General features: G+C 43.0%; 1 protein-coding gene across 1 annotated transcript in view; it reads left to right on the forward strand.

Annotated features, from left to right (window-relative positions):
- The window catches only part of VPS13D (vacuolar protein sorting 13 homolog D), a 226887-nt gene continuing 200113 nt past the window's right edge, over nt 1-26774 (forward strand). Inside the window, 17 exon segments of the mRNA XM_032495223.1 lie at nt 1-137; nt 3041-3213; nt 7594-7671; nt 10053-10243; nt 10338-10418; nt 13147-13263; nt 15366-15470; nt 16683-16853; nt 17278-17378; nt 18232-18400; nt 20498-20599; nt 20739-20940; nt 21689-21868; nt 22986-23116; nt 23947-24019; nt 24449-24619; nt 25634-25764. Coding sequence (XP_032351114.1) covers nt 3117-3213; nt 7594-7671; nt 10053-10243; nt 10338-10418; nt 13147-13263; nt 15366-15470; nt 16683-16853; nt 17278-17378; nt 18232-18400; nt 20498-20599; nt 20739-20940; nt 21689-21868; nt 22986-23116; nt 23947-24019; nt 24449-24619; nt 25634-25764 — 2100 coding nt within the window. The 5' untranslated portion in view covers nt 1-137; nt 3041-3116.

The raw sequence follows: 26774 nt of genomic DNA on the forward strand, positions 1-26774 counted from the left end.
CAGGCGCCGGCGCGGCGCCCGCTCGATTGGTCGGGTCGGGGCGGGCCTCAGCGCCGGCGGCCAGCGCCATTGAGGAGCGGCGGAGAGGAAGCGCCGCGCAGTGCCGGGCTGGGGCGGGCGGTCCGGGACAGCGACAGGTACAGGCCGAGGCCGGGCGGTGCCGGGCGGCGGGCAGGGCCGGGGGCCGCAGGGCGGGCGTGGGCCCGCGGTCGGCCGCTCCGGCTCCGCTTCTGAACTGAGGGCCCGGGCCCGCCTGCGGGGAGCGCGGCGCTGGGAGCCCGGGGACGCCGGCGTCCGGCCCTTCCCTGGTCCAAGCTCCTCAGGGAAGTCCTACTGCGTCCGAGCCCCCGGCGCCGAGCCCCCGCGGGCATCCCAGCCACAGGCTTGGGCGTCCCGAGCCTCCCGGGGCTCTGGCGTCCGTGTTCTGGGGAGTCCGAGTCCCTGCCGGACCCGGCACCCTTTTCCAGGTTACGGGCAGCCAGGTGCCGTGGAATTGAGGGGGTGTCAGCCCGCGTCTCCCCACCGGAGCCCCGGTCTTACGGCGGGAGCCCGGTGTATGAGCCCCCCGACCTTATGCCCAAGAATGGGGCTTCGGTCAGCGCTCCAGTGTCTTCACCACTCTCTTCTCCAGCTTCTGGGGTCATGTTGTGGGTTGGGGATAGCAGGCCTCAAACTTCTCTTTACCCTTCGCCAGCCGGGGTCAAGCCCTGGCTAAGCCTTTCCTTCCGTGTCTGGGATCTCCCGCTCCGGGGGTCTCCGTCCCCTGAAGCGGGGCGTAGGGTTCTGAGAGCAGAGGGGCGGCGGGCGGGCTGTGGGAGCCTGGGCACTGGGAGTCTCGGCTCCTGGGAGTCTCGTCCCTGCGGGGCTCCGGGCCTGGCCCTTGCCCTTCTCCGGCCTCGGATCTCAGAGTTCTCTGGTTCCCGCAGCCCTCAGCCCCGCAGCCTCCGCGCCCGCGCCCTGTTGCCAGCCCTTCCTACGCAGGGTTCCAGCTGCCGGTCGAGGGTGGGGCCTGGCTCAAGGTCATGCCAGGCTGTCTGCCCCTCTGTGGGCTGAGCACTGATCCCCAGTGTCACCTGTCCCACCGATTAGGGGAGGCCAGGTAGGGGTGAGTGCCAGACAGCTGCCTAGAAGCCCGATGGACCGGAGTGTAAACACTTTGGGATTCTGGCCAGTCTGGCGGCCCTTCCTGACACCGGATTCCTTGAGGGAATCCTTGAAGTGGCCTCAAGCCTGGTCTAGATGCTTAGCAGAGCTAATGGATGCTGTCTGTCTTGGGCCTCAGTGTACCGCCCAGGGCATTTTACACAAGGCTTCTCACCTCATCTTTTAATCTGTGCTTTCAGGAGAAGTAGGGTAGGGTGTGATCTTGTGTACAGACTGACAGTTGTTTCCCTCTCCTGGACGAGCACTTGTAGTTGGCACTTCCGAGAGAGTTTGTTGGCATTTAGGGCCAGAATCAATGGCAGTAACTTAAAAAATTAAGAGTACTCCGATTTTGGTTCTTTGCCTCAGTGTGTTTGGAGTCTATATAATAAGACAAGATTAGCTGGGTTCACGTTTTGTTTTCACGGATTTCCTCGTTTAAAGTTATAATAAAGAAATGTTTCTTTACTCAGGCTGTTAAACCTTTATTGTTTTAAGGAATTTGTTATTTCACCTCTTCTTTAAATAAATGTGCCCAATAATCTTTAGCAGATTACACAAAAGGTAGCTTAAAAAAAGATCTTTGGAAAGAAATTTGTATTTGCCAAATGCTACTTATTTACTTACATGTTTTTACTGTCATTGTTGACAAATAAAAATTAATTTTGTTTGGAAATGCAAGACACTGTTGACAAATAAAAGCCAATTTCTCCTGGATGTTAACTTCTGTAGAGTCTTGTGTTTTGGGTTTTTGTTGGGTGGAGGCCTTTCAGTTGGGATACGAGTATCTACTGGCACTAAAATGAATCACTGGAGGTGGGGCAGAGTGCTTGGAAAAGATCCTGAAAGGGCTGGTTCCAAGTGGGATGCCTGCCATAGCAAACCCGAAGTGTCAGGCTTGGTGGGCTGGTGTCCGACATGCCTGGCTCAGAGCAAGATTTGGAGCCCCCAGTTCTAAGTAGGATCTACTGGCTGAGCAATCTTAGAACCCATTTAAACTTTTGCGTTTCAAGTTCCCTCATGTTAACTTTTTGTAATAAAAATAATCTCTGCATTTTTTATAATACTAATAAACACCAGTTAAAACGGGTAATAGTAATTCAGTAGTCAGTGTAATTACTGTGGCTGGAACCAGATGATTTCTGGTGTTTGTAATCACTGACTAAGGTAGTTTATTGTATCAGCATCATCTGGTGTCCAGGTACCAGTTCTGGGACATTTAAAAACAGTGATAAACCACTGCTGTCTCCCTTCCATTTATATTATTTTATGAATGATCCTGATGAACAAATTTGCAAAATTGACTTCAGGAAGGCTTAAAGGATTGGTGCAGAATATGAAATTGATACATATTCTGGTATGATACAGTTTCTTAGGCTGTTTTTGCCTTAATCTAGGACAGCATTTCTCAGCCTTGGCACTGTTGGCATATTGGGCTGGATAACTCTGCTGTGGGGGACTGTCTTGTGCAGGGTAGGAACTTTAGCAGCTTCTGTAGTCTACTCACAAGATACCAGTAGCACCCCCCTCCCAGTCATGATAATCAAAATGTCTCTGGACATTGCCAAATCACATCTGGATGAGAACATCTGATCAGGACAGTCTAGTCCCCAGATGAATCACCAAAAGCAAGCAGTTTAATGATCAGTTACATCGAAAAGATACATAACTTTGAATTGTATGCAACTTTTGGTAAATTTATAAGTGGCTCTTACTTGCAGCTTCTTTAAAATACAGGTGTATTTGTTGGGCCCTCCCTTTACTAGCCGGGGCGTCTTACCCCATCTTTTCTTAAATCTGTGCTTCACATCCATCCACCTGGAGGGGAGGTAGAGTGGGAAATCAGCTTGGAAAAATCTGGTTTTCCTGTTCATTTTCTTTTTTTTCTCTTTCATAGATTTTTCTGTGACCATGAGAGAGAGGAACAAAGAATGATCCATGATTTTTAAACACCTTGTCTTGAGGATATAGTCATGTTGGAAGGGCTTGTAGCCTGGGTTCTCAATACCTATCTGGGGAAATACGTCAACAACCTGAACACCGACCAGCTTTCTGTTGCACTTCTGAAAGGTGAGTACGTGTCTCTCTTTTTGGTGAAGCAGGATTTGCAGATGGCATTTCTGTTTTTTATATTCTTTTTGTCGTATTGAGAATCATAAACCCTAACGGCCAGATGGCTTTGTACTAAATATGTGTAAAATGTTCTCCCATATGACACCATTTATTATTACAGGGTAACTGAAGTAAGCAGCTGTATTGTTGTAGATTTTAGGGAACTGTTAAATATTAAAAGGAAAAAAAGACCATACTATTGGTGACTGTGCTTTGCTCCAGTTGTTTTTTTTTTTTTTTTTGGTTTTATGAAGCTATATGGAAGCAGCCAGGGTCTAGTGACAATGGCACTGGCTTTGGCTTCAAATCCTTCTGTGTTACTTGTAAGCTGTATGAACAAGTCATTGGAATTCTGAACCTCAGTTTCTTTAGAAAACTGAGAGGTATATTACCCTCTACAGGATTGCTGTAAGGTTAGGTGGAGTGTCTGTTAAAACTCCTATCCTGCTGGCGTACAGGAGACACCCAGTAGGAGTTTTTAAATATGTTATTGTGAGGTCTTCCAACAGAATTTCTGAGGTCTTGTCTTGCTGAGTAGAAAAGAACCTAAAGCTCAAGACAGTTTAGCTTTTCTAGGCCTGTACTTGGTAAATGCGGCCCAGTGGTTTCATGGGCTGATTGGAAAACCGCTTTCTTCTCCTTGTTTTCACTTAAGGTCTCTTTGCCCAGCTCAAAATAGAATCCTTTCACAAATCTAGAGAAAGATGATGAAGTCAATTTGCAAACATGTAAAATCACAGAAAGTGGAAAGGAGACCTCAAAATAGCGGGAACCTCATGGGCTTCCCAGGAGTGTGGATTTCGGCAGGTGGACCAGGGCAAGCTAGCGGGGCTGGCAGTGCGGCAGATGTTTGTGCAGTCTGAGCGCAGGGTGCCGGTGACTTACTTGCTCCAGCAGTGGCATTCTCCAGGTTGTTCTGACCCTTCGAAACCAGTGAAATGATTGTGGCAGCGACAGGCCGTGGGGAGTTCTGGCTATCATACCTCCCGGCTTCCTTCGTTGTGCTGGGAACAGAAGTGGGTTCTTTCGTGTTCTTCTCCTGCTTTTCCTCCTGCCCTTTCCTGGAAGGGAGCTGCTTATCAGAGAGAAAGTGGCCGGCTCTCAGGGAAGGGGTGTGTTAAAAGTACAATAGTAGTTTTAAGCTCATCTCTTTGGTCACTTACTGAAGTCCTCAGACACACTGTGAAGCTAACCAGGTTATACAGGGCAGGTAACAGGGCCTAGAAAGAGAGCTGCACACCGCAGCGTTGCTAATAACAGAGCTGGCTTTCTCGAGAGTGCTACAGTAAGAGGAAGGATATTTGCTAAAGAAATGAATAAATAGAAATTTGTAGTGTCTGATAAGTTATGGAGTCTATACTAACAATAGATTTCTAATCTCAGCAATTTTAGACAATATACCTTTGTAATGACAACTGTGTTTGTCTCTGAAGCTTTCTACCGCTTTTTTGTGATTATTTCTTTTTAAAATGTATTCTCTATGGCTTTTAATGAACCTGTGGAATTTGAGGAATGTTTCTCTGCAGAATAGAAAAATACTTTCTCTAAGCCTTATTTTTCTTATTGTAAAAATGGAGAAAATAATAGTATTTCCTCTTATTTTTGTGAGGATCAAATGAAGAAATGCATATGAAGTGCTTGGCACGTAGTAAGTTCTCATTAAATGCTATTATTATTAGTATTAGTATTTATTAGTGTTAGTTTTAGTGTTAGTGTTACCATCACCATCGTCATCCCAGATCCACCTCTGTAGTCCCTGCCCTCAGAGAGCCATTAGCCTGTCCGGGAGACAGAAATAAGTGTACAGTCATACAAGGCAGTGTGTATATTGCATTGTTAAACTGGAGGTGCACGCATAATGCAGTGGGAGGGGAACCATTCATCTGTCTCTAGGACTCTGGCAAAACTGTTCTGGAGGTGGTTTTTAAGTGCGTCTTAGCCGGGTTTTGGTCGGTGGCCCCGGGGTGAGTGACCACATTCCAGGCCAAACTAAGTGTGTGAGCAGAGGCAGAAGGCTGAGGACCCGCAGGGCGTGTTTGGGGTAGTTTGAGGCCAGAAGGTAGCGGCTGCCTGGTGCCGTGTCAAGGAGTCTGGACTTTGGGCATTTAGATTCCCCCTCCTTTTTCTTTTTATAAGCTCTGAACCTAGATTTGGCCCTTTAAATGACCTGAAGCCTAGGGCGGAGAGTGAAGTAATTATTAGCTATTACTTAAAGTGACCAACCTCTGAAGTCACCCCAGTTCTAGTGACTAGATTTCTTGTTACTCCGAGGTGAGGAATTTCTGTATGAGAGAAAGACATCCACACATTAAGCCTGCAAATTATCTGCCTAGTAATCAGTGAACATTATTGCTCACCTGTGCTGAGGCTTTGTGACTTGGTCCCTTGGAGGGACCTTTCCCAGCAGGGCCGGCTGTGGGTGCATGTGAGGGGGTAGAGAGGTAGGAAGGAAGCCTTTGGTCTTGAACCATGACTGCTGCTGTTCTGCCTGACCCCCTTGTTTTTCACTTGTGTAGGCTGCCGCTTCTCATTCTTTCCTTCGTTCTTTCCTCCGGGGCCTCCTCTCCTTTCTAGACCTTTCTAGACCACCTCCTTTGCTCTCTGTGCTTCAGCTTCTTTAATTTTTCATTGCCTGGATTGCCTCCCATTCTTTCCACTTCTCCATGCCAAACAGCAACCCAGGAAACCTAGGGCCATCCTACTTTGTGACAGATTCGGGTATTGGAAAATAGGGCAAATGATTCAAATTGCAAATGTTGTTCTTCAAAAGAAGAGAATCTGTATACTTTCCTCCCTTTAAGTCAGTTTCAGCTGATTAGGAACATGTCTCGTGTTTTTTTCAGTGATCGTTTTGTCCCCAGACATGGATACAGGGTTGCTTCTGGGTTCTCTGGGATTATGAACTTCTCCTTTTGGTTGGTCTTAAGGTATATGGAGTCCCATGTGGACAGATGTTCCTGCAAAAGTCTGAAAAATAAGTTGGGTGCATTTGCTCAAAAGCTGCCAAAATGCTAGCTTTGAATACTTCTTTAGAAGCCAGTGGCGCACAAGTCTTAAACAGTCATTCAAAGGGAAAATAGTCAAGTTTCTTGTATTAGTTTGTCTTTGGAGGAAGACTTGCTTTCCTTTCTTCTGGGTTCTCTTACAAGCTAATAGTTGCTGGGTGGTTACTATCTGTGCTCCCTGTTCCTGAAAATATATTTCAGAAAGGTTTAAGTGACTCAGAAATTGACTTGTGTTATACAGTTTTATAAAATGATGGCTGTCTCCCCAGCTCTTTGAGGATGGTGACCCTGCCTGCCTCTTTTTTTTTTTTTTTAATATTCCCAGTGGGCAGCACAGTGCCTAAAACCGAGTAGGGATCAGTATCTGTGTGTGAAGGAATGAGTCCATAGCTGGGAGAGCTGGAGATCTAGCTGCACCTTCTTGACTGTTCCTTCAAACTGCCGTGGAGACATCTTGCTCTTTTAGGTTTAAGTGATTGTAAAAGCTGGGTCTGAAAAAGACCTTCAGTGATGGTCCTCTTCACGCCTCTGCTCTCTGACTGGTATTACACCTGCCAGTGGAAGTGCACAGGAGAACATGGGGTGATCTCTCCAGAAGAAAGAGTAGAATTCTTTTTGATGTTCAACTTTATTGAACTCTCATGGGCTCTCAGATGTTGTGTGGAAGACACCCATTTTGTGTGTGTGTGGTGGGGATAGGCAGTGGGTAAGGAGAGCTTGTTAAAAATCTCAAATTTCTGTGTTTCAATCCCAGAGATGTCTGGAAAGGGGCCCCAGGAACTGGCATTTCAGCCCAGGTGATTCAGATAGTAATGGTGACTATTAGCCTAAACTAGGGGTCTGTAAATGGGCCAGCTTGACCAGATCCTCCTGCAAGCTGAGAATAGCTTTTTCATTTCTATTTCTTTCTTTATTTTTATTTTTTGAAATAGAGGTCCCGGGGATGGAACCCAGGACCTTGTGCATGCTAAGCACGTGCTCTACCACTGCTCTACCCTCTACCTGGCTTTTCCATTTTTATAGGCTTATAAGAAAAAGAAAACAAAACAAGAAGTGAATATACAACAGACACTCTAAGGCCTGAAATTCTTACTATCTGGCTCATTAGGGGCCCAAATTAGATCCCTGCCTAAATCCTTTATCTGCTTGTAAGCTTCAGCAGCCGTTACTTACCTGTCAGAGTGGGCTGGTCAGGAAATTAGTTCAGAGAAAGCACGTTGGTGTAGCCTGGGCCTAGATGTGAAATTCTCCATTTAACCTTCACTGATTTGCACACGGTAGGCACCCCCCTCATTTGTTGGATAAACATGTCATGGTGTCTTTATTTTTTTAGGTGCTGTTGAATTAGAAAATTTGCCTTTAAAGAAGGATGCCTTGAAAGAACTGGAATTACCATTTGAAGTCAAAGCTGGTATGTGGAACAAGGGAAAGGGAGGCAGTTTCGAGTCTTTCATTATTTGGGACATGAAAACTGAGAGCCCTTGTGTTTGGCTCTGTTTGACCAGGAGAAGGCAGGCTAGGAAGGGGAGAGTTTAGATCAGTCTTCAAGTGTGGTCTCCAGGCCGCTAGTATCAGGATGATGGGAGTCGGGGGGCATGGTGGTGGGGAGGCCAGGTGACCCCCACACCTACTGAATCAGAATCTCTGAGGGAGTGTCGTTGAACCTGCATCCCTTTTTTTTTTTTTGAACCTGTAGCTTTAATAAGCACCCCAGACAATTCTTATGTTTACTAAAATCTGAGAACTTCTGTTCTAGATACAGGAGGTTCTTATTTTCAGAGAATTCACTATAAATGTCACCAAGAGACAGTTTATTCTGTTGAATGAAAGGTAGGCTCTGGAACAGTGTGTTTGTGTTTCTGTTCCATATCTGCCATTTTTTGGTTGTGTGACCTTGGGGAAGTTCCCTAACCACTCTGCGTGTGCTTATCTTTAAGATGGGATAATAATAATATCTACATCGTAGGGTTATTGAGAGGAGCACATGAGTTAATGCATTAAAATTACTCAGAACAGTGCTCAACACACTCGGTAGATATTTACAGGCTTTATAGGAGCCTTGCAATTACTAGATTTGGTAAGGAAACAAGAATATCCTGGATAGACTGGGATTTCAAAACTGTAGAATAGATAAACAAGATTATACTGTATAGCATAGGGAAATTTACACAAAACGTTATGGTAACTAACAGAGAAAAAAATGTGACAATGAGGGTGTATATGTCCATGTATGACTGAAAAATTGTGCTGAACACTGGAATTTGACACAACATTGTAAAATGATTATAAATCAATAAAAAATGTTAAAAAAAAAAAGAATATCCCAGAGTAAAAATATTCTCTATCAAGTGATCACTTATAAAATTAGTCCCTCTTTAGACACCCCTCATCCTTCAACAATAGCCTGTTGATGTCAGTCAGTCTTTCCCTTATTTTGAGGGTACTTAACAGTAAAATTCAAGTACAATACAAATCAGTTGCTAGGTGAAATAAAGTCGAAACCTTGTGAGGGATCTAGGCTTTCTGGAAGTCAGTTCAGGTGATGGATGAACTGCCAGAAACACAAGCAAAGGCACCGACAAATCAGAACCTTGAAGAGACTCAAGGATGATGACACTGGACACTTCCAAAAGGGTCGTACTTGAGTATCAAAGGATTAAGAGAGGCTCTTGGGGAAAATTGATATTTTCTAATATTTTTGCAAAAATGAACCTTTTTCTGTGTTCTGCAAAAATTAAATGAAATATAACAAGTTATATTTTGCTGTCATATAAATTTACCCCCAATTAATTTAGGTGAGAATTGCAACTGTGCCCTGATTATTGTGTTGTGAAAGCTGGTGTGTGGTTTCATTTGTAATGTAAATTTTATTAGATATAGAAAATGTACTTTCATTTTTCTAGAAAAAGTAACAATTAAAATGTTTTTTCATTATTTGTTGTAAGGTTTCTTCATTTATTGTTGGATTACACAGTCGATCACTTGGTGTTAATGATACTCTGTTGTCTTAAACATAACAGATGGATCCTGTTCGAATTCTAGATCTCAGATGGTAATGATCACATTCTGATAAGATGTGATGCTTTCAGAGGTAGACTGCTGCTTGGGCTGTGTGGATCTTTGAGAGGTCCATTAGGACAGTTCGCATATTTTATGCATTATTCCCTAGAGGTGACTTGCCTCTTACTAATTGAATTTAAAGAATGCTTGTGTTCTAGAAGGCTTGGCTGCAAGTGGTAGAACTTGGAAAGTAAATATCACAGTCCTACCAGGCCATTTAGCTTTTCCATCAGCCCGCAAAGACTCGGAGTTCTTTCTCAGTGGAGTGCCACCACAGCGTCACCTGTGTTTCAGTTGCTGTGTTCAAGACTGGACATATTCTAAGTCTGGTAACTCCTAATAAAGATCTATCAGCCAGCTAATTAATAATGAACAAGAAATGAGTTTTGCTCCCACAGGCTCGTGTTGGTGTCATGGGAAGAAAGACAGCCCTGGGAAGTTGAAGATGTGGTCCTGTTGGGAAGGAGGTAGTTTCCAGAGGGGAGAGGTTGCATTTGATGTGGTAAAGTCACACTGAACTTTTTCCAGCTTCTAATTTATTATGCCTCATTCTTACAGATCTCAGCCTACTAACATTTGTTTCACATATAGGAAAACCTGCTGATTGTTTTCTTAAATTAAAAAATAAATGGTAAAAATAGTAATACTCCTTAAAGAAAACAAGAATAATACAGGAAGACAGAAAGAATTAAAAATGTGTTTGGGGATTTAATAAGACTTTCCTTTTTCCAGGCTTAATTGGGAAAGTAACCCTTCAGATTCCCTTTTATCGCCCCCATGTGGACCCTTGGGTGATCTCCATCTCCAGCCTTCACTTAATTGGAGCCCCCGAAAAAATACAGGATTTCAATGATGAAAAGGAGAAGCTGTTGGAAAGGGAACGCAAGAAAGCTCTCCTTCAAGCCCTGGAGGAAAAATGGAAGGCAAGGCAGAAATCCTTTGGGCCATAAGAAGTGGTGGTGAGACTCCTGAGAGCGGAGCACTAGATTCTGATAACAGCGGCTCTTTCCTTTGTAGAACGAACGCCAGCAGAAAGGGGAGTCCTACTGGTATTCGGTCACTGCCTCAGTCGTTACGAGAATTGTGGAGAATATTGAAGTAAGTCCTACTGACTTTTGTACAGTATGAACACAGAAGGGATTGCTCAGGCTGAAGTGCACTTTTGCATCTTAGTTGCTTGTTACTTGTGGGTTTAATGATCACAAGGTGTCTGCACGTTGTGCCTTTTCCTAGGTGGTGCCAGAGGGGAAACTGGAAAAGCCAGTCCAGCTCTGGGCAGACACAGGTTTCTCTTGCTTCAGTTAGCATGAGTAGGAGTTTTCGTTCCACTTATATTTGGCTTCATTTTCCTTTTGAATATGGGAATCCTACCTGCTGAAGGATTTGCCTCCTAAGGAGCCAGGTCACCTGAGTCCTCATGCCTGTATTGTTTCAGGGCAAATCACTTAATCTCTGAGGTCTCAGTTTCTTTGTCCGTAAAACAAGAGAGGTTGGATGTATGGTTTCTAGTTGGTTCCATACGGCATTGTGAACAGCCCGCTAAGATATTTAATCTCACACTGATATATCCAGGGACAGTTTGATGAGTTACAGTGCCAGGGCAGTTGGTCATATTTTCTGCTTTAATTACTGTTTTGTTTTGTCCTCAAAAGTTAGATCAGGGTTGACACTAATTTCCATGACTGTCATAAGAGTTAAGCTGTACTTAACTACCTCCAGGGTTTTCTTGCAGTGCCAATGTGATACGGACCCCATGTTTTTAAGGTATCCCACTTCCTCAAAAAAATACGATCTGAGGTTGGTGGTTTCAGAACTTTCATAAGGTTATTAAAAACGTCAGCACATTTGAGGTGACTGCTTTGAATTCTTTTTCAGGCAGTTACTTATATTCGCTGTCATCAATTTTTAAAAAAAATTCCTCATTATTTTAATTTTATTTTTAATAATAGCATTACTGAGAGTTAGTTCACATACCATAAAGTTCACACTTTAAAGTGTACAATCTAGTGTTTCTTGGTGTATTTACAGAGTTAGGCATGGATCACCGCATCTAATTCGAGAACTTTTTCATCACCCTGAAAAGAAGATCCATGTCCAATTAGTCGCCACTTCCCTTTCCCCTGTCCTTCCAGCCCCTGCAGCCACTAACCTATTTTCTCTATGCATCTGCCTGTTCTGGACATTTCATATCAACAGGGTTGTATGCTATGTGGCCTCTTGTGTCTGGCCTCTTAGCATAATGCTTTTAAGTTTCATTTATGTTGTAGCATGTATCAATACTTATTCCTTTTTATTTCTGAATAATATATTGCATTGTATGAACTGCCAAAGATAAACAAAGCTGGAGTGAAGTTTAAGTGGTGAAAACAAATTTTATTCAGTGACCGCTGACAGTAGGGGAAAGAGCAGAGCTCCCTTCCAATTTGTACAGAAGTGACCAGGCCTTTTAAAGGGAAAGTGAGAGTGTGTATGGGTAGGGAGGGCTCAGGTGAAAAATTACAAAGGGTTGGCACATGGGGACCGAGAAAGGATTCACAGTTGTAGGTCCTTTTGTTAACTGCTTTAAGAAAGGGAAGTTGTTGGGGGAGAGGGAGTGGCTACCGTCCTGTGTTGGCTATAACAAACCACCTTGAGCTTTTCCAGACAGGAACTCTGGAAGGGGATGGAATGTTCCAGGGACACAGCCTTAGGCTGCTGGGAGCCCCATTAAAGTCTAGTCAGGTCCTTAGTGTAGGGGTTTGAATGGAGTTTTCATACCTAGAGTTTTTGCAGTTCCCAGGATATACCACATTTTGTTTATCCATTTATCAGTTGATGGGCATTTGGGTTGCTTTTACTTTTTGGCTATTAGGAATATTGCTGCAATAAACATTCATTTTGTATGAACATGTTTTCAGTTCTCATGAGTACATACCTAAGAGTGGAATTGTTGAGTCATGTGATAACTGTGCATAATGTTTTGAGGAACTGTCAGACTTTTCTAGAGAGGCTGTACTGTTTTACAGTTTCACCAGCGATGGGTGAACATTTCAGTTTTTCCACATCCTCATCAGCACTTGTCATTGTCTCTCTTTTAGTAATAGCCACCCTAGTGGGTATGAGGTTCAATCTCAGTGTGGTTTTGATTTGCATTTCCTTAATGGTTAATCTTGAGCATCTTTTCACAGGCTTGTTGGTTATTTGTTTTTTTTTTGTTTTTTTTTTTTTTTTTTGGAGAAATGTCTATCCAAACACCTTTTCCCTTTAAAGATTTATTTATTTATTTATTTTAACTGTTGCATTGTAAGAGTTCTTTATGTATTCTGGATTCTAGTCCTTTATCAGATATATGATTCCCAAACATTTTCTCCCATTCTATGGGTTGTCTTTTCACTTTCTGTTATTGTATTTTAATTCAATGAAGCAGAATGCCTTTTCTGAGCCTACTACCAGGGCAAGGGGAAATAAATAAGTACAGAGTGGAAATGCCCCAGTGGTGTTCCTCTGTCCAGGTTTGGGGACCCAGGCGACATTAGGATATCATCAGAGGTGGGGGCAGTTGTCTAGATACAATAGTACTACTTTCTTTCAGTGTTTAAAATGTGTTTCGAAATGATTTAATGTTAAGTATCATAACTCTCTTCTTGAGATAGCACTAATCACAAAGAAAAGTCATTCATATCCAGTTGGCGATTATAACTTTTTAGTGTTGGATATGTATATGATGTAAGCATTTGCGTAAACTGCTTGCTGTGTTTTACTTAAGTGGCTCAAGGGTAGTGTGACCCCTGCCTATAATATTCTATCTGTGGCAGTGTTCTAAATGTGGTTTTTTTCCCCTCTGCAGTTAAAAATTCAAGATGTCCATTTGCGCTTTGAAGATGGTGTCACCAATCCTTCCCATCCTTTTGCATTTGGCATCTGCATTAAGAATGTGTCCGTGCAAAATGCTGTAAATGAGCCTGTGAGTATGAACTATGACTGCAAACCGGCAAGAAGGTGCTGGGCCTGGGGCATCTGGAGCTCTGCCTTTTGTCCTTTTGTGTTATGTAAATGAGATCACGTTCTTTTCCACCTGTTCTTTGGCGAACGTGAATGTCTCTTGTCTCATTTGCTGTAATAGAGAAACAGTTAATTTCCTCTGACCTGTCATCATTTCACTCATCCGCTAAATGCTGGTGCGTTTTATACACAAAGATACTGACATACAGAAAGGATTTCATCTTTGATTTTCTTCCCACGCCGTGTGCACTCTCGGGCTCTGCTGTTTCATAGTTTCAGCTGCCACCTAGGAAGATTTTCCGATGGCGTCCACGTCTTGAACTTCATTCTCCACCCCTCTTCTGACCTCATATTCAAGGTCTCTAACCCCCTATGGGACGCCTCAGTGGTATTTTAGGCTTGTCATAACCATTATATTCGATCTGCTCATGTTGCTCCCCTGAAACCAACCTTTTTCCTTTATTCTCTAACATGTTACTAAATGTTAAAAAGAACACATGAAAACTGACATCTTAGAACCCTTTTATGTACCAGGCACTGTTCTTAGTGCTTGACGTGATCTACCTCATTGAATTGTTACTTTTCACCACCACTGTTATCCTTGTACCGCAGCCGAGGATGCTGAGGAGCGGGGGGACCACTTGAACCCAGGTGGACCAGCTCTAGATCAGGGGTTGGCAAATTGGCCTGTGGGCCAAATTTGGCCCCATCTGTTTTTGTAAAGCTTTACATGCCCATCCATTCAAATACTGTTGAGACTACTTTTGTGCTACAGTGGCATGGTTGAGAAGCTACAACAGAAACCATATGACCCACAAAACCTAAAAATTTGCTGTCTGGCCCTTCACAGAGCAAGTTTGCCATCACTGCAGATTTTTGGCTGTCAGGAGGGTTGGTGCCCCTAACCTACAATTTGTTCAAGGGTCACTGTATTCCCAAAATGTAACTCAGTCCTATAAACATGCTCTCTGTTTTGACACACTCATGACTCCATGGGGAGAAGCTCTACCTTGGTCTGTTGCCAGAGTTCCATTTCTAAAACACATACTTGATCCTGGTGCCTCCCTCTACCAAAACCCTCAGCGCCTCCGTGTCCCTTGGAGTGTGACATCCAGCCTTCTTAGTATGACAGCCTTCTTAGTGTATTACTTTCCTAGGGCTATGATAACAAATTACCACAAACTAGATGGCTTAAAACCACAGAAATTTATTTTCTTTAATTCTGGAGGCCAGAGTCCAAAATCAAGGTGTTGGCAGGGTTGGTTCCTCCTGGAGGCTGTGAGGGTGACACTGTCCCATGTCCCATCCTTCCTTCTGGTGGCTGCCTTGGCCATCCTTGTCTTGTGGACATATCACTCCAGTCTCTGCCTCCATCTTCACGTGGCCTTCTGCCCTGTGTGTCTGTTATCTCGTCTTACAAGGATACTAGTGATTAGATTAGGGCCCACCCTAATCCAGTGTAACCTCATTTTAATTTTATTACATCGCAAAGACCCTTTTTCTGGTTAATGTCTCATTCGCAGTTTCTGGGATGACATGAATTTGGGGGCGCAGGGAACTGTTCCACCCAATATACCTAGTAACGTTTCAAGCTACTTTTCTTAACACTTAACTAACTCCCTACCCCAAATTCGTGTTCATACGCGTGTCCCAGTGCTGCCCCTGCACCGTGAGTAAGTGCTCCAGTTTCACAGGGGTATTCGCCTTCTCAGGGCTTTGGTATCATTGGCCCCACTCTCTACAATGTGTCCCAGTCTTTCCCTCCTATCCTGCCCTTTGCCTGAAACATACACAGCTTTTGAAACTCATCTGCACAGTGACATTTTCTCTGTTTGCTTATAGCATCTATATAGTCTTCCTCTGCTTAATTAAAATTGTTTGCATGTTTGTATTTCCAGCTAGCTAGATTCTGAACTCTATAAGAACACAACCATATCTTAATTCAATTTTATGTCCTCAGCACCTTGCAAAATGCCTGATGCATGATTCTTCAATGGCCTGTTGAATGGATGAATAATTTTGTGAATAGAGAATCATTTTCTTTTCTTCTCTATCTTCCCTCAGGTACAGAAATTAATGCGGAAAAAGCAATTAGATGTGGCAGAGTTTAGCGTCTATTGGGATGTCGACTGCACTTTATTGGGGGATTTGCCTCAGGCAGAGTTACAGGTATGATTCTCACAGGGCTTCGTTACCACAGTGCGGCAGTACAGTGAGGTGGCATCCCTGCCACGTCTGGCTTTGTTCTCTGCATGTCTCTTCCCATCCCCAGCCCCCCAGTCCCCTACTCCTCACCCCTCATGCATCCACACTTGCGTATGTTTGCTTGAGGTGCTCACAAGGTGTATAACTCCTGAACAATGTCCAGGGTTTTGAGTGGGTTTTACACTTATAGTGTGTTATAGGTTTCTTTGTTTTCTTTTTTCCACTTAAAGCAATTTTTTTAGAGCCTGATGAGTGTTGCTGTTTATACTTCTAGTTCACTGACTGCTGCGTGGTATTCCACTGTCTGCATTGAACATATTAGAATTCTTCATTCTCTTAGCTGCCTTTGTACTAGACACCCAGATTTTCCACGAACAAAGTACCAGATCTGATTCTTAAGGAAGAGCTTTCTCATCATGTTTATGTTGAAATTTCACCTTTGGTGGCATTCCTTTAAGAAATACTTAGAAGTCATTATAAATCACTGGATATAAAGTATTACTGTTTGTGAAAGATAGATAACAAAAAATCTGTTTAATCTTTTTGTAAAGAAATTTTAGGTGGTTTAAGTGAAATGGAGAAAAAGGACTCATTTTTCCTCCCGGACACAATTTTCTTTGGCTTGCATGCTCTTGTACAGAATGGTTTTTGTTCTGCTAATTTGATTAAATAAATACTGTATATCCATACAGTAGAACAGTATGCAGCTATCAAAAATAAAGGCAAAGATCTTTATGATGAATACATAATGTCTCTAAGATATAGTATTAAGTTTAAAAAAACCAAGGCAAAATAGAATATATACCATATGTGTAAGAATTGTTAAAAAACCAGAACATTGTGGATTTACCTGAATATATACAGAATGCTTCTGGTGGAACACTTAAGAAACTCTGGTGTCATTGGTTGCCTCTGAGTAGGGTTAATGGTGGCTGGAGGATGGGAGTAGGAAGGAGAGATTTCAGCCTTTTGCCTTTTAAATTTTAAACCGTGTGAATGTATTGCTTAATAAGAAATATAAATAAAAATGTTAAAATGCTGTAGAGAGCTTTAGATTCCTAATTTTATCCTGCTTTTGAATTCTGGTGTAATACTCTACAGATTAGATAGTATTCCCACTCGTGACTTGATCCTAAAAACATTTGCTGTAATGACAGACGTTCTTGTGACTCTCAGGAGGCCATGGACCAGAGCATGGAGAGCCGCGATCATCACTACATCTTGGAGCCTGTGTGTGCGTCTGCTCTTTTGAAGAGAAACTGCTCCAAAGAGCCTCTGCGGTCTCGGCACACTCCCCGTATCGAATGTGATATTCATCTGGAGACCATTCCCTTAAAGCTCTCTCAGGTACCCTCTTTCTCCCGGTGGTTTCTGCTCCGTTGGACTGTGACTGGGGTGAAGGAGGCATGTTGATGGAAGCATCTGGACACTTCCCAGTGCCCCTCAGTGGGAAAGTGCATGTGAGACCAAGCTGTGGTGGGTGCAGGACCCACTGTCTTTCTACGGTCTGATTGGGTGGGTGTCAGGTTACTTTTGACTTGATGTTTTAAGTGCTGAGCAAAGAGTACAAGAGAGGCAGTAAATGTTAATACTTAACTGACAGTGGTCGGAGAGAAATGCCACTCGGGACTGGAATTTGGTCTTTCAGTTTGCACTGGATTTTAGCTCCATGGGTTGACCGATATGAATTATTCCTGTGAGGTGGATATCTTAACTGAGCAAAAGGAATAAACCAGTTCTAACCTAGTATCTCTTAACCTCTAATAAAAAGCTGCAATACCGGCAAATCATGGAATTCCTCAAGGAGCTGGAACGAAAGGAGAGGCAGGTGAAGTTCCGAAAATGGAAACCCAAAGTGGCCGTATCAAAGAAGTAAGGCTTGTCAGTTACGAGCTGTGTGTGAAATGCATTTATAGCATATTCTTTTTTTGTGCTTAGATCAGAAGTATGTCTCACTGTCTTTTACACATGGTTGGAGATAAAAATACAGTTGATTTTTCTGGTCTTAAAACGCCATTTCTGTTGTCATGATTGGCTTTCTTGCTATATATTTATTTGGTGCCACAGGTTTACTCTTAGGTTGAGTGTAGGGGAATTCAGAAGGTCCTCTAGGTCTCAGTTAGGAGACTGGTGTTGCTCTGCTGGAATCTGATTGTGTAGTAAATATTTCCTGCCCTCTTGAACCTACTTCCCTGTGTCTTTTCTCCCAAGTTGTTCGATCAGCATTTGTATTGTATGCTTTATAATATCTATAGCAAAAATGAATCTTTTCATGTTGATGTGATAAACTTGATCAGTCAATACATTCAAACTTCTTTTAGATGCTGTGTATTTCCATGTCTTTCTTGAAATATTCCATTTAAAATCTTTAATAGTCAGATCCTCGCTAATTATCTTATGATGGTATTTATGGTATAGTCACCACTTGATTTTCTGTCATTGGGAGGGGCTCGTGTTATGGGTAGTTCAAACCAACTGAGTAATGTATTATTATTGGTATATTAATTAAGGATCTATTATTTGATAGATAGTGCTTTGCCGGTAGATTAACTTTCCCACATGTTGAGGTTAGCCTAGTATTATTTTAGTTTGAGGCATAGACTGATAGCTGACAGGAGAAGAGATGTCTCAGAAGAGGAGTGGTGTGTTGTGGATTGCCCTGGATCGATAGCATTTTTGTTACTTTTATTGTGAGAAGTAATTACGTTGTTATGAAATGTTTCAGCTGCCGAGAATGGTGGTGTTTTGCTTTGAACGCCAACCTGCACGAGATCCGAGAGCAGAGGAAGCGCTGGACGTGGGCCTTCTTGTTGCAGCGGGCCCGCGATGCTGTGTCTTACACTGACAAGTACTTCACCAAGTTAAAAGGAGGCTTGCTGTCTGCAGACGACAAGGTGAGGGGACTGTTGTCTTGCATTTCTTGCCTCCATTCAGAGCATAAAAATGTCTCTCAAAGGCTAAATAAAGAAAATGGAATCTGTGAAGAAATAAAGTCTTTGTTAGGGATCATTATGTTACAGGACAGAGTTGGTCTTACTCAAGTGAGAGCTTCTTGGAAGGCTTGGCTTTGCCTTGGCAGGAAGCATCCTTCACCTTCTGTTGCTTGAGAGGAGCCAAGCCATGGGGTGGGAGGAAGAAAAGAGGGCCGTGGTCCTGCCAGGCCTTTGTGCTCACTCCCTGTCCCCAGCTCTCTGTGCTGGGCCTGGAGAGACTTTTCATCTAGTCACTGTGTCTCTTCAAAGCCTCCTCCAAAGTTTGGAACTAATCTCTATGGCCTTTGGCCTACATTTTCCCTAATCCCAATTGACTTGATTGACCTTGGGGTTTTGGGGGAAGAGTCTAGGCAGAGGGTGTGAAGTAGAAGGTGAAGGCCAGCTCCTGTTACAGTTCACTGCCCAACTAGAGACCCTTAGAACCACCAGTCCTGGGGTCTTGGCGTGGAACTCCGCCCCACCTCTAGTCTCTGCCTCTGTCTCCCAGGGGAAGGCAGTGGGGAGTGCTTCCTCCTTGATTTGTTTCAGCTTTTTCTTTTTCTTTTCTTTTCTTTTTAGTGAAGGTACTGGGAACTGAACCCAGGACCTCGTGCATGCTAAGCATGTGCTCTGCCACTGAGCTATTCCCACCACCCTTGTTTAGGTTTTATGAGCATCAGTTTTTGCAATAGCAGTTTAGACTATTTCACATATTTTGGCTTGGGTACTATCAATGAGTTATTTCTTTAGTAAACTCTTCTAAGCTTCCCTTTAGCACTTGCCTTAGTCACTTGGGCTACTGTAGTAAAATTCCACAGACTGGGGGCTTAAACAATAGACATTTATTTCTCACAGATCTGGAGGCTGAAAAGTATGATCAAGGTGCCAGCAGATTCGGTTCTTGGGGAAGACCGTCTTCCTGGCTTGTGACAATTGCCTTCTCACTGTGCGCTTGTGTGGCCTTTCCTGGGTCGAGAGATCGGCCTTCCTCTTCTTCTAAGGGATCTAATCCCACCATGATGGTTCCATTCTCCTCACCACATCTAAACCTGTCCCCCTCCCAGAGCCCCACCTTCAAATCCTGTCACACTGGGAGTTAGGGCTTAACATACGAATTTTGGGGAACACATTCAGCCATGAGAGCACCCTGCTGTGGTAACCACTGGCGGTGCTGAGTCCCTCGGTGTTCTCACTTCTCCCGCTGGTGCCCTGTAATACGGCCCATTCACTTTGCTAATGCTTTTTTTCACCAGGGTTGGGCATGGTTACTGACGTAGAAACCTTATGAAAAGGATGGGATAAATCGGACCTTTTGTTTTAGATGGTTTTCTTAAAGGCACAGGCAAAGACATAGAGGGAGAGAAAAATCTAAACTTCAGCTGAGGTGAGCAAATAAACACATCTGATCTCCTTTTTCTCAATGGTTTGGTATAGGAAACAGCTTGGGAGAGCTAACGCCGCTTTCTTTTGCATCTTTGCGTGTAGCGGGCCGCCATTGTTCTTTCCTAACTAGCATGAAACATGAAAATGACCACTTCCTTGCTAATGTCACATATGAAATGTAAAGGAGCTGGAGGGCTACACACGGTAAACTTGGTCCTCAGTTTCTTCATCTAAGTGGGGAGAATAGGACCTAGCCACCTACTTGAATCAGGTGAGGTGACGCATGTGAAGGCACTTTGTGAACCGTCGTTGCTATGCAAACACGGGATACTCCTGCGGCATGTGTTCTTCAGTCACCCATTTTCAACGCAGTACTGTTCTCTGCTCCCTCTGTACTTACATTAGTTTCAGAGACCAACTGGAATCTGTTGGGATTAAGTGGAAAAGCTGTCTAAGCCAGAAACACAGCAACATGAAACAAGGAAGATACTCATTGTTTCTTGGCCTTTGAAATGTCAGAAACGTTGGGGGCCAGATAGGTTCCTTCATGGTACTGGAGTGGTTTGTGAAGGTGTCCAGTTTCTCTGGAGCTGTAATACCTGTTTTGTTTGCTTGTTTTTGTTTTCACCCAAACAGGAGGAAATATGTCGGATTGAAGAGGAACAGAGCTTTGAGGAATTGAAGATTTTGCGTGAACTGGTTCATGAACGATTTCACAAACAGGAAGAACTGGCAGAGGTAGGAGATCCTCTGTGAGAAGATGTGTTCAGACCCAGCACACTCTGTGTGCTTACGTGGGGGACAGAGAATAAGCAGCGTATATCACTCCTGCGTCCTCTCTTTGGGAACTCATGTGTGCTCGTTTTGATTGACACAGAGCCTGCGAGAGCCTCAGTTTGATTCTCCAGGAGACTCTCCTGCAGACCCAGACACCGGTGGAGGCAGCGGGATGCTGCAGTATCTTCAGTCCTGGTTTCCTGGCTGGGGTGGCTGGTACGGGCAGCAGAGCCCTGAAGGGAAGCCAGTCGAGGGGCTGACGGCAGAGCAGCAGGAACAGTGGACTCCCAAGGAGATCCTGGGTAAGGAGGAGCTGGCCTTCACTTGCCCTTCTTGGCTGTAGTGAAGGGAGACACTTGGGTCATAATTCATCTCTTATTTGTGAAACAGCCTAGAGTATTTTTCAAAAAAAAAAAAAAGACATTTGTAAAACAGTTTGTCTTATGTTCACAGAGGCTGAGAGAGGAGGTTTTGAGAGATTGTTCATTTGTAACTCCATTACTAAATTTGAATACTGGTACAGCTTCATATAGGTCTGAGTGGCAGCGATCGTAAAAGAACTAAACTTGAGCAAGTTCTAAAGTTTTAAACTCCAAGGCTCAAATACCAGTCCAGAGCTACTCTTTAGACCCAGGTTGTCCAGTATGGTGGCTGTAGTCACAGATGGCTGTTTAAATTTATTAAAATAAAATAGAAAATTCACTTCCTCAGCTGACTAGCTGCATTAGCCACAGTGCTCAAACCCACCTGTGGTTAATGCCTGGGGTACTGGATAGTGCGGTGCAGAATGCCTCACCCCACTGGGTGGTGCTGCCTTATGCTGTACTTTGTCATGAACTTAACATTGCCCCTCATTTGATGATAAGTTGGTAAGAGCCCTTATAAAACAGTTTGGATCGTTTTATATTAATAAATAGAACAGTTGCCTGTGACTTTGGAGTTTGTCCCTAAAAAAGGGAAAAGGAGTTAAGTAATGTCATCATGACTGTGATTAGTGCTTTTTAAATTTTCTCATGTGTTTTCTTAAAGTCTTTTCTTCCTCACGTTCAGGCTCTGAGGAGTTTTTTGACCCCACTGCAGACGCCTCTTGTATGAACACATACACAAAGCGGGACCATGTCTTTGCCAAACTGAACTTGCAGTTGCAGCGAGGGACCGTGACCCTGTTACACCAGGAGCAGGGAGCGCCTCAGACGAGTCAGAGCGCTTTCATGCAGCTTGAGTTTTCAGGTAACCGCCCTCAAAGAGCTCCCTGATGTTCTAAATCTCTCTGGGTATCTGTCCACTTGAGTTTCCTAGAAAGTTGCCGTGAACACTGGACTGTTGAATTCTGAATCGTGGCCCCTAAGGAAGACACAAGGTTAGGTGCCTGCAAGCCTCTGGTCATCACATTCACTAACAGATGAATACGTAACCTTGTTTTATGTGTTTGTGCTCAAAGACACCTTTTAAAATATATATAGTTGATTGATTAATATTGTTCTCAGGACCAGCGGCACTGTAACTCATGCCTGAGTGAAGCTTATCTACTACACGTATTTTCTCTGTAAGGCACAGCACTTCAGCACAATGGTTGGGGACCATTTTAAACAGCGAAATCACCAATGAAAAGCACAAAAATGCAAAAAACTTGGCACTAAATAAATCACAAAAAAGGCACTTGTGTGAACTGAAACAAGAAGGCAGAGCATTGCCTTGTTCAGCTTCAGCTGGGAATATGCACTCAGATTTCATGCTGCTCTGCTTGCGTCCTCAAAGCTCCCGAGTATTTATTTTGGGCTTACAGATGAATTTTAGCGAGCAGGCGAATTTGCCAATACGGAATCCGCAAGTGATGAAGACTGACTGTATTTTACTTCTTTGTGTGAATTCGAATTAAAACTGTGTAAATACCCAGTTGTTGGTTTTCTCTTCTCACAAATAGTTTTATTGCAGTTCATAAAAGTCACTTATCTGAGGTTTGTCAGTAGTTTAAAGGCAAATAGCCAAAAAAAGCCAGTTTGTTTTTGACTTTATAATCTTGAGTGAGAAATCCTAAACTTAATGTGAACTAGTAGATTGCTTGAACTTAATTGTGAAGTACTCTGTTTAAAATTCATTCTGATCATTTCTCGGCCTTTTGGCTAAGATCAAGTGTAAAATTCATTCTGTTGGAAAGCTTCTAATATTCCTTATGTATTTATATAGATAGATATGTAGATATATAGATAGGGTTATTTGGTTCTAATTTCAAGGAAAATCGTTCGTGATATCTGACAGTCTTCTGTAAAACATTATGTCTGATACTTTAAAAATACTTTGGGCTGTGATAGGCATAGTGTCAACTCTTACCATTTATTTTTTGTAGGTGTAAAACTTCTAGCAGAATCTCTTCCTCGAAGAAATTCCTCCTTGCTTTTAGTTCGGTTGGGTGGACTGTTTCTTCGAGACCTGGCCACAGAAGGAACTATGTTTCCTCTTCTGGTCTTCCCTAACCCAGTACGTATAGCAGTGGGATGGCTAATCCATCCAGAGGGTGGGTGAATTGTGATCTGTTTCAGGCAAGCAATAAGTAATGTTAACTTGATTCGTTCTGACAGTTGGTCATTCTGAGACAGTAGGCTGATTAAATCAAGCTGGAGTTAGATGAGTTTTTGGAATTTGTTAGAGAGTGGGTGTGAGTGGGATCTGGGTGGGCAATGCCTTCTTCCCTTCCTGGGTTATAGCCACCTTGGAATAGTTTGCTCTGATTTGGAAGAATATGCCGTAAGCACCACTGTTTTCTGCATTTCAAGGCCAGTGTTTGAATTTCCAATGTATCTGACTGATTTTCATGCTGTCTGGCCCTTAGTCACTGCTAAGTTGTCCCATCTTTCCAGAGTTCTAAAAGAACCACTTCAAATTTTCTATATATGTGTAATTTTTTATATGTAGTATTCTTTTTAAATTAGAAGATCTTTGATCTTAAGTTGGCAAAGGTATGGTCAGAAGAGTTGACTTTTTAGTGTCATATTCTTTCCGTAATTTGGGGGGCGTGGGGGATTGTCGAGAGGGTGGGAGGGCAGAGTGAAAGTTTGAAAAGCTGAGCATGTTCAGTACTCATTTAGCAAGTATTCATCAAATGCACTGAGTGTAGAGGTGCACACTGTCCTCACTAGGCTGGGAAAAAGGCACGGCTGGAGGGATCGGCCTGCCAGTCCGCGGTCACCTCATGTCAAACTCGATTGTGCTAAGAAAGGGTGATGCCATAGGGTAAAACGTGAGAGTGTCTGCACAGTAACTTGTCTCCTCTTGCCCTGACCTTTATGTGTTTTGTGTCTGTTTATCAGCATAAAGAAGTTGGCAGAGTCTCACAGTCCTTTGGTCTCCAAACATCTGCAGACGGAAGTGATTGTTACCCTGGTAAATTGTCATATGTTTTTAAACTCATCCTTAAAAACATGATGATTACAGGTCAATAATCTTGGTCAGCAGTCAGAGAGGGAGCATGTCCTGCCTTGTGCCTGGTGGTTTGCTGTGTGGCTCTGGGTCTGACTTGAACACTGCCTTGAGCTCTCCCTTGGCCCGTGTGTGACTGGGTCAGCTCTTCGGGGCTCTGGGTCCTGGGTTCCATAATGGGAGCAAATGTAACAACCCAGTCTTGAGAAGTCCTGTTGAAAATTAGAGCCAATCCTTGTTAGGTTCTCTATTTTATAAAATTTTCGTAAGTGAGAACTATTTGGAAAGTAATTTGGAAAGTGCCTTTTTTCCCCCGGAATTCCTTACAGGTTATCAAGAATAAGATGATTGTTTTGCTGTGTTCCATTTTCTTTCTCCGGTTCTTTCCTTTAGCTGCGGACCCAGATGACCCAGTTTTTGAGATGCTGTATGAGAGAAATCCAGTGCACAGCCATTTTGAGAGGCGGCTGAATGTCAGCACGAGGCCCTTGAACATCATCTATAACCCCCAGGCTATTAAAAAAGTAGCAGACTTTTTCTACAAGGGAAAGGTTCATACCTCAGGTTAACTTTTTTGTTTGTTTGATCTTATGTTACTTTCTAAAGGCATCAGTCTTGTCATTTTTAGTGGATAAGTGTTATTATGTGACCCAAGGGTCAAGAGACCTGGTAGTGGTAGAAGAGGCCTGCAGAGGAGGTGGATAGGGTTTCCTTAGTTACCAAATTGAGGTAGATTTCCTTGGAAGCTTACTCTTCCAAGAGGAATCAATATCCTTAATATTTTCTTTCTTTGCCTTCGTTTAGCATCATTTAAAAATACTTCCCATTCCATTAAGACAGTGGTTTCCTTGGCTACTCAGGATATTTTAGGCCAGTGAATTTAGGAAGAATGCATAAGAATTTCCTTCTAGATGACAGGGTCAGTGGTCTGTTTTACGTGCTTGGTGCAGCATCAAATACTGCAGAGTTCATCACTGCACTCTCCTGTATCATCATTGATTTATTATGCTTTCCTTTGTTCACAAAAAAGATTTGAGACAGTGTGTGCAGAAGAAGCACTTTTGTTGACAGAGAAGTTGATAAAACAGTAGTACTTTCCTAAAAAGTATACCATCTCTCCCTCTTCATAACAATTAAGTTGTTTTAGTTTTTGGTCCAGGTTTTGAGTCTTTTCATGTAAGCAGTGGCCATAAATATCTTGGCTTCATTGCTCTGTCAGTGTGATAGAATATAGAAGGCATATCCTTCTAAATTCCATTTCCTCTTTCAATGTAATGTCGCACTTGTAAGGATTTTGAAATATAATCGTTTAGAATCTTTAAGAAAATGGTTCGAGAAATTCTAGTAACTTAGGTATCCTTCCCTCATGTCCTGCCTGTTTCCCCACGGCTGCCCCTCAGCCACCTTTGCCTCATTCCTGTTCCCTTGTGTAGTGCCAGGTCAGGTTGGAGTTAGGAACTGTTGTACAGATTGTTTTTTAGCTTCGGTGGGAATTCCTGGTGAGAATAGGTGTTGTGGCACTTCCTTCACCCAGCCTTTTGAAAATGCTGACTCTCCTGTGTATTTCCAACCTTGCAGGTTTTGGTTATCAGTCTGAACTTGAGCTGAGAGTGGCTGAAGCTGCCCGAAGACAGTATAACAGACTGAAGATGCAGACCAAGGCGGAAATCCGACAAACTCTCGATCGTTTGCTAGTGGGTGATTTCATTGTAAGTGCACACATAAACGCTCTTTAGGGGGGCGAAGGAAGAGAAAGGCATTCTTTCTGTCCAGTTCTTTACCTACTGTAGATAGACATGCTTGTATCAATTATACTGATTAAGTAAACTGAAGCTATAAAATAGTAGCTAGTGAAAAATGGAATTCCATGTCTTTGACAGTCAGGGTTTAATAAATAAAAACAAATCACTGGGACTAGATCATGTTTCTTATTTGTACCCATTTTGGAACACTCTCAAGACTCATCTTTGTTCCGTTTTCTAGCCCTGACATTTTGTAAATGTTTCATTTAAGAACATCCCTTTTTGCTTACTGTTATCAGAAGACAAACAACTGGAATGATGCTCCAGTTTTGACTTCTGGGAGTGATGGTCACTTTGTGATGCTAAGTGATGAGCTGACAGGATGATACCATAGACAAGAAGAGCCAAGAGACACCTCAGCAGCCCCACAGAACTGGGTCTCTGACAGTGTGGTGTGGAGGTGCGCGGCTGAGGTGCAGTGGCGGGTGGACAGTTAGGGTGTGGCTTCTTTCGAGTGCAGCGCCAGTGGAAGTGTGAGGGATGGCAGAAATGTTCAGAGTGAAATACTTAGGGGGATATAGCATGGGATGGAGAATTAGTCTGTTTTTTTGTTTTTGCGTGTGTGTTTCAACAATTAGTATTGTGTTACTATCTTAGACCAAAAGGTTTCTTTTTCGATAACATTTATATAAATTAGCTTTTACTACATACATATAATTGAGGCTAATTTTAGTTGCAGGGAACAACCATTAACAACTTCATGACTTGGAGTACTTTTTATATTACAAATACTGGAACTTATGTTTTTCAGTAATGTATTTTGGCATCAAAGTTCATAGTTAGTAATGTCCATGAATAAATAAAGATATTTGGATTTCTACATTTATTCGAATTCCATAATTTCTGCAGTAAAATATTAAATCCTATGAATTTAAAAATAAGACCTTTCTTAAATCACCGATCATCAAAATCAAAGA

This window comes from Camelus ferus, chromosome 13, assembly GCF_009834535.1.
Source record: "Camelus ferus isolate YT-003-E chromosome 13, BCGSAC_Cfer_1.0, whole genome shotgun sequence".
Lineage (NCBI taxonomy): Eukaryota > Metazoa > Chordata > Mammalia > Artiodactyla > Camelidae > Camelus > Camelus ferus.